Source organism: Argopecten irradians, chromosome 3, assembly GCF_041381155.1.
Source record: "Argopecten irradians isolate NY chromosome 3, Ai_NY, whole genome shotgun sequence".
Classification (NCBI taxonomy): domain Eukaryota; kingdom Metazoa; phylum Mollusca; class Bivalvia; order Pectinida; family Pectinidae; genus Argopecten; species Argopecten irradians.
In genome coordinates, this window is record NC_091136.1 from 24,796,817 (window position 1) to 24,807,372 (window position 10,556).

At 37.3% G+C, this 10,556-nt stretch overlaps 1 protein-coding gene across 1 annotated transcript; it reads left to right on the forward strand.

The window, feature by feature from the left end:
• Positions 1–134: 134 nt before the first annotated feature.
• On the forward strand, positions 135–10,458 carry LOC138317974 (dr1-associated corepressor-like). Its single transcript, XM_069259965.1, has 7 exons — positions 135–290; positions 607–679; positions 3,190–3,283; positions 5,301–5,426; positions 5,772–5,841; positions 6,046–6,257; positions 6,459–10,458. The coding sequence occupies exons 1-7, from the start codon at positions 249–251 to the stop codon at positions 6,739–6,741; spliced, it is 900 nt and encodes a 299-aa protein (XP_069116066.1). The 5' UTR covers positions 135–248; the 3' UTR covers positions 6,742–10,458.
• Positions 10,459–10,556: the final 98 nt, after the last annotated feature.

Consider the following 10,556-nt stretch of genomic DNA (forward strand, 5'->3'; position numbering starts at 1 on the left):
TCGAAATAAACAATGCAAATATATGTCCAGAATTCAATCTATTAATTATTTTATAGAGGATCAAACAAATGATTTATTTACTGGATACGTTTAGTTGCGCAGTCTCGCGTTACGGTATTACGTGTGTGTAGTAACATTTTAAATCTTTCCGCTTCCGGAATCTTAACAAGCGGCTTTTTCATTCAAGAAACATAGTTGAAGAAAAAATTGACTTTTAGGATAGATATATACTGTATTCGTCATTCAGCATGCCAAGCAAGAAGAAGAAGTACAATGCAAGATTCCCGCCTGTAAGAATATTCATTATATTAAGATCAAAAGGAACATATTTGGATGTTTTGGTGTTGTTGACTTCCATGTAGTTTTTGTATTAAGCTTGTATGTCCTTGATCATTGTTTAGCCAAGCCAAACTGATATTGGGCGAATTATACCGTGTACACATGGTTTTTAGTTATGTAAACAATAGCTCTGTCTGTCACCTGGCTATCTGATTTATATATGATACAGAAGGAAATATTTATTTTTCATAACTGTTAACTTTTATTAGAAATTAAAATTGATTGAAATTATACAAACGTTAACTATTGATTTTGTTTACTTTCCAGGCAAGAGTAAAGAAGATAATGCAGACAGATGAAGATGTGGGGAAAGTTGCAGCTGCTGTACCTGTTATTATTTGTATCTTTTTTTTGGCTTGAAAGTGCTTTATATTACAGAACAGAGAACTTCTCCAAGGCATTTGATAAAGTTAGTCATCCCCTCCTTATTCACAAGTTGATATACTATGGCATTAATTACTTTGTCACGACCTGGATTGAAGACTTCTTATCAGAAAAAATACAGGCTGTTCTTGTGGAAGGGGAGAAGTCCGACTATGTGAATGTATTGTCTGGGGTCCCCCAGGGCTTGGTCATCGGCCGCACCCTGTTCTTATTCTATATAAATGACATATCAATATGCTTAGATGCCACAGTTCGTCTATTTGCGGATGATACTATCGCTTATCTTGCAGTAACATCTCATAGTGACACTGCTAAGCTACAGAAAGATCTTGACTGCTTAGCTGAGTGGGAATCAATCTGGAAAATGTCCTTTCATCCAAATAAGTGTAATGTCATGTCACTTACTAAAACCAAATCTTCCATTAAGAACATCTTAAATGGGACACTCACATTCGAGAAATTTGTAATAACGCCAACTCCACTCTGGGCATCCTCAGAAGAAATTTAAAAATAGGCTCAATTACATCTTTGAAAGAAAATGCCTACAAGGCCTAGTAAGACCATCTTTAGAATATGTCTGAAGTGCTTGGGACCCATAAACAAAGACTGACATACACCGGATAGAGATGGTCCAACATAGAGCAGCCCGCTTTGTCACCAACAGACACAAGAACATGTCCAGTGTCAGCTCAATGCTGAGCAGTCTGGGTTGGCCAGCCTTAGAGAAGCGATGCAAGTGTAGCGTGACTAGAATTATGTCTATTGTACGTATATCTATAGATTGTTATTATTGTCATCATTCCATGTATTAAGTAAAGATAAGTTTGTAATGTTTAATCTACGATGACATGTTTACGTTTACAGTTGTACCAACCGGCCATGTGACTGGATGAAGTTTGTGAGATTGTTGTATTTACCCGCGGTAACAATATGTGTTACGATAATTCTAGGTTTTAGTGAGTTGTATCTTATCTACGCGATGTCGAGTTTACCTATATCACGGTCGTTAAATGATGTTATTTGTCATTTTAGGCATCGTAAATCTTGCAAAATTCAGACAGCCTTTTCCGCTTCGACTATTGTGTTGCGCATGTCCGCGGTTGGGAATCACATTTCTGGTTTGGTTATTTTGGTCAGCCAATCAGCGTAGCGAAGGATGCCCGCGCGTGAATTTTTGGCATCGGGGCATTGGCATCGGGGCATCGTAGTATCATAGGCAGTTGCGCCCCTGTAGTCGATGCGGTAAGTCGTGTTCTCGATCTCAGAACCGATAACCTAGGGTCTATGTAACTCAGCCCTTATCTTCCCATGTAAATGGCTTTGGTGTATTGAGTGTGATGTCATAGTAAGGCTATTAATAGAACAGGGGTTTTACAGCTTGTCTATTCGGTTTATTTACATTAGCAACTCTGTCAAGGTCGTAGACTTGCGATAGTTCCAGGTAGTGTGGTACTACGATAGAGTAGTAGAAATAGTGATAGTATTAATTTGTTGTGGGATACTACTATAAAGAAAATAGTATTTATCTGTGATAATTGAGTTAATGTGGAATTATACTATTGAGATCTATTCTACTGTAGCTATAATATGTATAATAACTGTTAGATATTGTACTGTGTGTTATCTGTAATCTCCTGGTTGTTGATATGGCCATGTAAATAATAATACAAATACTGAAACTTGATTTACTGAGTTCAATTCTGTCACTGAGTGGTTGAACTTAAATATCTATAGCCTTGCTACCAAAGGCGTAATAGTGATACCTCGCCACCAGAGGTTGTAACTGTAGAAACCTTGTTCCCAAAGGTGTAAGTTGTACCTCGCTACCAGGGGTTTGAACCTTGTTACCAAAGGTTATAGAGCACCTCGCCTACCAGAGGGCTATACTATTTAAGTAGACTCGAGCATGTTACACAAGGATATGTGCCTCTGCATTTTCTTCAAGATAGTGCATGATCCAATCGCCATATCCAACGATGCACTTGTAGCTCCTACTTGTCTCACCAGGCACTCCCACGCTCACACCTTCCAGGTCCCTTCATGTAAAACTCAGTCAGAAAACAATCATTTTCCCACGAACCATATCAGATTGGAACAGTTTACCTCCAGCCCTCAAAAAACTACCATAAAAATTCCTTTTTTTTTTAATTGACTCAATCCTTGGTATTTAGCACACCACCATATGACATAATCTTCATCTTGTTGAAGGTGGTCATTATGATGTAGAAGTAGAAGATACCATGTGAAATTCTTCAATACTACAACAACCACTGAAATGAGTTGCTACTTATACTTTACTACTTGTTATAAAAGTCTATTGAAATTAGTTATTGGATAAGAGGAGTCTATACATGTCTTTGCAGTTTACAGCTTTGAGTTAGAGTCTGTGGTCTGTGATTTTTTTTTTAGTGAAACTTACTAGTTGTTGCTGATGCAGATTTAATATTTTCCTTAACAAATGTTCAGCGAGGGCATTGGAGCTTTTTATAGAATCCTTGATAAGGAAAACTAGTGAAACCACTCAATCTAAGAATGCCAAAACATTAACGGCCACACATATGTAAGTCACTGTCACTATCAACTCTCGATATTGTGAGTTATATTTTGTGAAGAAAATAATTTATAATTTCCTTTGCAGATCAATTAATATGGTATTTTTAACCTTTTTAGCTCACCTGGCCCAAAGGGCCGGTGAGCTTATGTCATGACGCGGCGTCCGTCGTCTGTCCGTCCGTCCGTCCGTCAACATTTCCTTTAAATCGCTACTAGTCATAGAGTTCTGGATGGATTGTAACCAAATTTGGCCACAAACATCCTTGGGGGAAGGGGAACAGAACTTGTATAAATTTTGGCTCTGACCCCCCGGGGGCAGGAGGGGCGGGCCCAATAGGGAAAATAGAGGTAAATTCTATAAATCGCTACTTGTCCTAGAGTTCTGCATGGATTGTAACCAAATTTGGCCAGAAACATCCTTGGGGGAAGGGGAACAGAACTTGTATAAATTTTGGCTCTGACCCGAAGGGGGCAGGAGGGGCGGGGCCCAATAGGGGAAATAGAGGTAAATCCTATAAATTGCTACTTGTCCTAGAGTTCTGCATGGATTGTAACCAAATTTGGCCAGAAACATCCTTGGGGGAAGGGGAACAGAACTTGTATAAATTTTGGCTCTGACCCCCCGGGGGCAGGAGGGGCGGGGCCCAATAGGGGAAATAGAGGTAAATCCTATAAATCGCTACTTGTCATAGAGTTCTGCATGGATTGTAACCAAATTTGGCCAGAAACATCCTTGGGGGAAGGGGAACAGAACTTGTATAAATTTTGGCTCTGACCCCCCTCGGGGGCAGGAGAGGCGGGGCCCAATAGGGGAAATGAAGGTAAATCCTATAAATCGCTACTTGTCCTAGAGTTCTGCATGGATTGTAACTAAATTTGGCCAGAAACATCCTTGGGGGAAGGGGAACAGAGCTTTTATAAATTTTGGCTCTGACCCCAAGGGGGCAGGAGGGACGGGGCCCAATAGGGGAAATAGAGGTAAATCCTATAAATCGCTACTTGTCCTAGAGTTCTGCATGGATTGTAACCAAATTTGGCCAGAAACATCCTTGGGGGAAGGGGAACAGAACTTGTATAAATTTTGGCTCTGACCCCCTGGGGGCAGGAGGAGCGGGGCCCAATAGGGGAAATAGAGGTCAATCCTATAAATCGTTACTTGTCCTAGAGTTCTGGGGCCGCGGTGGCCGAGTGGTTAAGATGTCCCGACATATTACCACAAGCCCTCCACCTCTGGGATGCGGGTTCGAATCCCATGTGGGGCAGTTGCCAGGTACTGACCGCTGACCGGTGGTTTTTCTCCGGGTACTCCGGCTTTCCTCCACCAACAAACCTGGCACGTCCTTACATGACCATGGCTGTTAAATAGGACGTAAAACTTAACAAACCAAACCAAACCTAGAGTTCTGCATGGATTGTAACCAAATTTGGCCAGAAACATCCTTGGGGAAAGGGGAACAGAACTTGTATAAATTTTGGCTCTGACCCCCGGGGGGCATGAGGGGTGGGGCCCAGATAAGGGAAGTAGAGGTAAATCCTAAAAATCGCTACTTGTCCTAGAGTTCTGCATGGATTGTACCACCCAAATTTGGCCAGAAACATCCTTGGGGTTAACAGAATTCGTATAAATTTTGGCTTTGACCCCCTGGAGCAGAAAAAGTGGGGTCCAATAGGGGAATTAGAGGTTAATATTCGAATTCCTTCAGAAAATAAACAATGAATTTGTATTCAGAACATTACTTGGCATTACAAACCAGGTGAGCGATACAGGCCCTCTGGGCCTCTTGTTATTGTGTGTGAGGAAGTGATTTTATATGATAATTTAATAAGTAATGTGTTATATTTCATTATATCAAACTTTGATCTTTTTACAGTTTTACATGATTAGATTGTTTACTCTACTACAAAGAGATACACATGTATAGGGGTTTATAGACATAACTTAGTACATAGATGGTTTCAGTAATTGATTATGTAAATGATTTGTACACAAATTTCCACACATTTATTGAATTTGTTTCTTTTAGAAAACAAACCATTCATTCAGAAAGAAAATTTGACTTTTTACGTGATCTTGTCGCTACTGTACCTGATCATCAAGCTGAGGAAGAAACAGAATCTTCCACCAACCATAAAAGAACTTATGCTCCTAGGTAAGGTATCTATATCTAAAGCATACATTTACAAGGTTCGTATATACCTACTAACATTTCAGAATTATGCTGGAGGTCAGGAGAAGGATTATAAGCAGCATTTTCAACCTGACAAATTGACAACACTTTTTCTATCAGTAGCTTCTTATGTCATGAAATAACAGTAACTTTCATTAGTTTTAAACTGAAATTAAAGGCTATGTGATTAGCATTGTCATCTGAAGTATAACACAACCCTATAAAAAGATGATTGGCCATGTGTTTGTGAGATAATTTGAATATTGTTCGAACCAAATATAATAAGTTGTAGGTTAATACCTGATAAATACATGATATTAATTGTAGACAAAGAAAAGAAAAGGATAAAAATATAAAAAGAAGAAAGAAGAAGACATCATCAGAAAGCTCTGAGGCTGTAAGTATCATTCTAGTAGACCTGTCATTGGCTGGACGAAAAAAAAGGACCAATTATTTTGTCTTTAATGTTTACAAGCTCATGATCAGCTGATCGTTACGGCCATTGGACTATGATATATCTGATAGATAAGGTCTATGGTTTAAAAATAAAATGAAAATAGAGACATTTATATGGAATTATACATACAACTTACACTTGCAGGAAGAAGAGGATGATGAGAGTACAGAGACAGACGAAGAGTGTAACAATGATCCGAGTCGTCTGTACGAGGCGTCTACATCTGGGGCGACTCCCCATCCCTCTGTGATGATGGCCTCACCTCCTCAGCCAATGGCACTACCACAACCGCTGGCGTCTCCCTACCCCCAAATCCCCACCTATAATACACACAGCCAAAATATGGATACTAATGTGTAAGTTTATATATTTTTCATGTAGCAAATGGATTATTTTGTCAGATAATGGTTCTAAACCAAGTCAGTGTATTACTAAATTAAACCAGGTGAGCCATACATACCCTCTTGGCCTCTTGTCTCATTCAAATTTTGCTACATTATGATCTTTTAATATACCGGTAATGTTTATAACAATAAGTAATTTGATTTGCTTTCCAGATCACAACCAATTAATCTATGCATGAAGGAGGAGGCAAACAATTCAAGTTCCACCTGTGATCAAGGTCAAAGTTCAAGTTGTGAACCAGGACAGAGTGCTCCTTATATGCCCCCTAGTGTGTCCCCCATGAGGATGCCTTGTCTACCCCCCTCAGGACTTGCCCCCTTTAAAGCTGTGCCTGGCACCTCGGCCATGTTGGGAGCGACGGGGAGTCTCGCCTCCCTAGCATCCTTCATGCCCTCGGCTCCTTCTAAACAAGAGGATGATGATTACGATACATGACATAAAGTGATTGTGAATGTACACTGAACCTGTATAGTGGAAAAATAATGGACTCCAAACAAGAAAATCATTTTGTTCTGTATATGGAAAGATGTTCTGATTTCTTACTTATTTCATGAGAATAGAAACCTTTTAATAAAGCTTGAACTGCTGGGAAATAAGAGATTTGGAGAAAAAAAAATCAGTTTTCCCCAAAAGAAGTTATTTAAGAGAACACTGTAGTTTTCTGAAGTGTTGAGACAGACTTTTTGAAAATATTTCAAAGGGGTTTTGCAAGAATTTTGAGTTCTGTCATATTGTCAAAAGTTTAAATAGAAATATGTTCTTCTAAAAACCATAACTGCATTACAAGTATATCAGATGACCTTGTACTACACTTGAAATCTTTTCTCTCAAACCGTGTTCTCTGAACTATATGCTAACATTTTTTGACAATTTTAATTCCCGTGTATCACAAAGTAAAGATTCATTCATACTTTACCAAGGTATATATATTATATATACTTTTAAGTTCAGTGTTAACAAATTATAAAATAATTTAGCCAAAGCAGACAAGGGGTTAACTTACAATTATTGACTAAAATAAATTCAATGTAAAGTGAACATGCATAATCTTTATACATTTATGTGTTTTGTACATCTTCCTTAATTTAGTTAATATTATTAAAGCAATATTTGTAATAAATCACATAATCTGCTTGCTGAAAATATATTGTAGCTCAAAAGACTTTTAAACAGATAATGGTGTCGTCTTTAGGTACCTATGACTGCTAGTGGAGCAAAGTTAAAAAAAAATACAAGTTATTTACACATTTGTATACATTTTATCAGACCAGTTTTATTTCCTTTACCAATGAGGCAATGTATTAAAGATGAAAATTACAGCCAGATATCATTTGGTTTTCGAAATATGCAAAATATTTTCAAATGAAAAGTGTTGAGTATATCTAATGATATGATATTGATGTCTCATGATTGGTAAGGTAGACACCTGGTATATATTAGGCAAGATCGCCATATGTACATTAAGGACAAAAATCTAAATCCATAAAATAATTTCAATCAAAAAATAATGCAGAAATTTATACCCAAGTGATTCACTGAGGTAGCGCTCCACTATAGTCAATACGGACCATTTTGTACTTGTCCGAAAAGCATAGTAAGATGGTATGTATATTCATCCCAATAATCTACCTATTACCCAATGAATTTTCATATGTAATATCTTTTACATACATCACCATAATAATATGACATTGATTTGGAATCTGTTAATGGAAAAGGCCGAAAACAGCTACTTTTGTTATTTGTTTTCAACAAAGATTTACTTGAAAATCTGTCTTAATATGGAATTTCTGATTCGTGAGACAAAGATATCTTTCATTTGTGTTCACCAAAGCGCGAAAGCTTTATTTCAGCCTTGTATGATAAAATGTTGTGTGAATTGAACGCTCATTTAGGATCCTATAGACATAAATATATGCATGTTATAAATGTTACATACCCAATACACCTATTTCAGAGACACAATATGAAGTGTGGACGGAGTTTGTTGTAAAAGTTAATGTTGTTATATGTTAAGTTTGATTAAACACATGTGTTAGTAGATGTGTTATGTGTGTGATATACATGTGTTAGTAGATGTGTTATGTGTGTGATATAAAATGTGTGTAGATCTAAAGCAAATATTACATGAGAAGTTGGTTTATCGCACAGGAACTTGGCACAAATTTCCAATCAACATTTAATATTATATATAGAGTACACTATAATACATATATGCAGTATATATTGAAATTTGTAACAAGTCCCTGTAGTTTATAGTACTCTACAGAAGCATGTACAGTGAAACCTCGCCTTACGACCACCTCAGAATTAAGACCACCCCGCTATGACGGGCACTTCTTTTCAGTCCCGTTATTTTCCCCTCTATATCTTTGTACTGGTCGTCTCAGTATTACGACCACCCCGCTATTCCGTATTACGACCAGTCCAGGCAGTCCCAACGACCACTGATCAACGGTAATTGACCCCATAATTACGACCATTCACCTGTGTCAGTTGACCACTAGCCAACGCTAATTGCCCGCTTCATTACGACCATTCACCCGTGTCCGTCAATCGCTTGTCAAGTGACAGACCGTTACCTGTACGGTCGGTTGTTTACTAAGCGGGGTATTGGAGTGACGGAATCGAGGTCAATTATAATCCAATTAATTACCCGATACATACGCATAATAACTGTGACCATAGGGCTTTTGATGGTCCCCATTATTTAGCCAAGATGACCACGTGTCTACGTGCGGTTTCGATCTTTTCTTTACCGATACGGGTCGTCGCCCTTGTCATGCATGTTGACCTAGTAGCTAGGTGGCGCTTTGAAAGTGAAACTAGACCAATTATCGGATCACTTGAAAGAGCGCGTGTAGTAATCGATCTTTAGTTTACTAATCAAAACATTAATTTGGGCTCTAATGATTTTACAGTAGCAGTATTTAAACCCCTATCTTCACGGGTGAGTAAAATGAACATCGTGGATCTAAGGCGTTTCGTTATGATTGTGAAATTAATCCGGTAAGAATGTCGCCGTATTTTTGTTTTGACAAAACTTAAATTAAATTTCCATACAAACACGATAACTTTCAAACGTTTGTATGGAATATTTCCACCTCTTTTAAATTCATATGCAATTTAAATCAAGAAGGGTACACCACGTTAACGAATAAGAAAGTTGAACTCCTTACATAACTGTAGCAAAGGCCGTAGTCAACTCGCCGAACAAGATTGGTATCGGTAAAACACAAGTGCAGTCGATATTGAAGAGAAAGGCGGAAATCTATGTGTGTATGTTATGTGAATTAGAATTTATTAGAATTTATTAATTAGATTATTTAATTAAAAACAAAATATTCAACTAAATAGAAATATACAAGTCTATTATGTAACTGTATACATATAAGATATACATTGTATATACATGTACAGTACAAGTATATATACTATTTTTAATTATAATGTACAGAGTTACGGTTCTTACTGATTAGAAGTCAATCCGATGCACCTCGGTATTAAGACCACCCCGCTATTAAGACCACTTTCACTCAGACCCTCAAGTGGTCTTAATAGAGAGGTTTTACTGTACATGTAATTCTTTAGGAGTAGCTTTCCTTTAGTAAGACAAGTATTATTGAGCAGCAGTATTTCTGGACTTGCATCTATGAATGTTTTCAATGTTGCCAAAACAGTTTTTATTGATCTGTTGCTTTTAGCTACAGATCATCATCTTTCTGACAAAGGTTTTGAATAAACTGATGTCCCAATAACACGAAGGAATGAGATTAGAATCAAAACAAATTTATAAGTTTGTTAAAAAAAATAACATTTGAGCAAGTGGCATTTATGGCAATTTAAAAATTGTTGTTTATAATAGGTACATGTTACATAGATATATTTTGAAATTATTGAGAAATGCAATGAACATCATAAGTAATGAATTTCATAGGATATGCATCCACTCCAAAATACCATTCTCACGACAAACCAAATGTGTAATCACAATTTTATCTGGCTGTTTTAAGAGAAGGGAAGCAACTCCGATATATGCTGGCTATATGGATAGTAGACTTGATCAGAGATATATTGTTGTGTTAGAAGACTGTTATTACTGTGTATTAATCTTCGATCTCGACTTCAATAAAATACTGTATATTTTTGGAATTATTCTTGTTTCTTATCCCTCTATTACAGGAAGGGAATTGATAATAGTACTATTGTTATTTTTATGGACTATAATGTAGACGCCCTTAACCTACCTG

What these genes read in the sequence shown, in the direction of transcription:
- LOC138317974 (XM_069259965.1), top strand. Translation starts at nt 249, where the DNA reads ATGCCAAGCAAGAAGAAGAAGTACAATGCAAGATTCCCGCCT. An exon ending in TGCTGTACCTGTTATTATTT is followed by an intron (nt 680 to 3,189) that starts GTATCTTTTTTT and finishes ACAAATGTTCAG; the next exon opens with CGAGGGCATTGGAGCTTTTT. An exon ending in ACATTAACGGCCACACATAT is followed by an intron (nt 3,284 to 5,300) that starts GTAAGTCACTGT and finishes TGTTTCTTTTAG; the next exon opens with AAAACAAACCATTCATTCAG.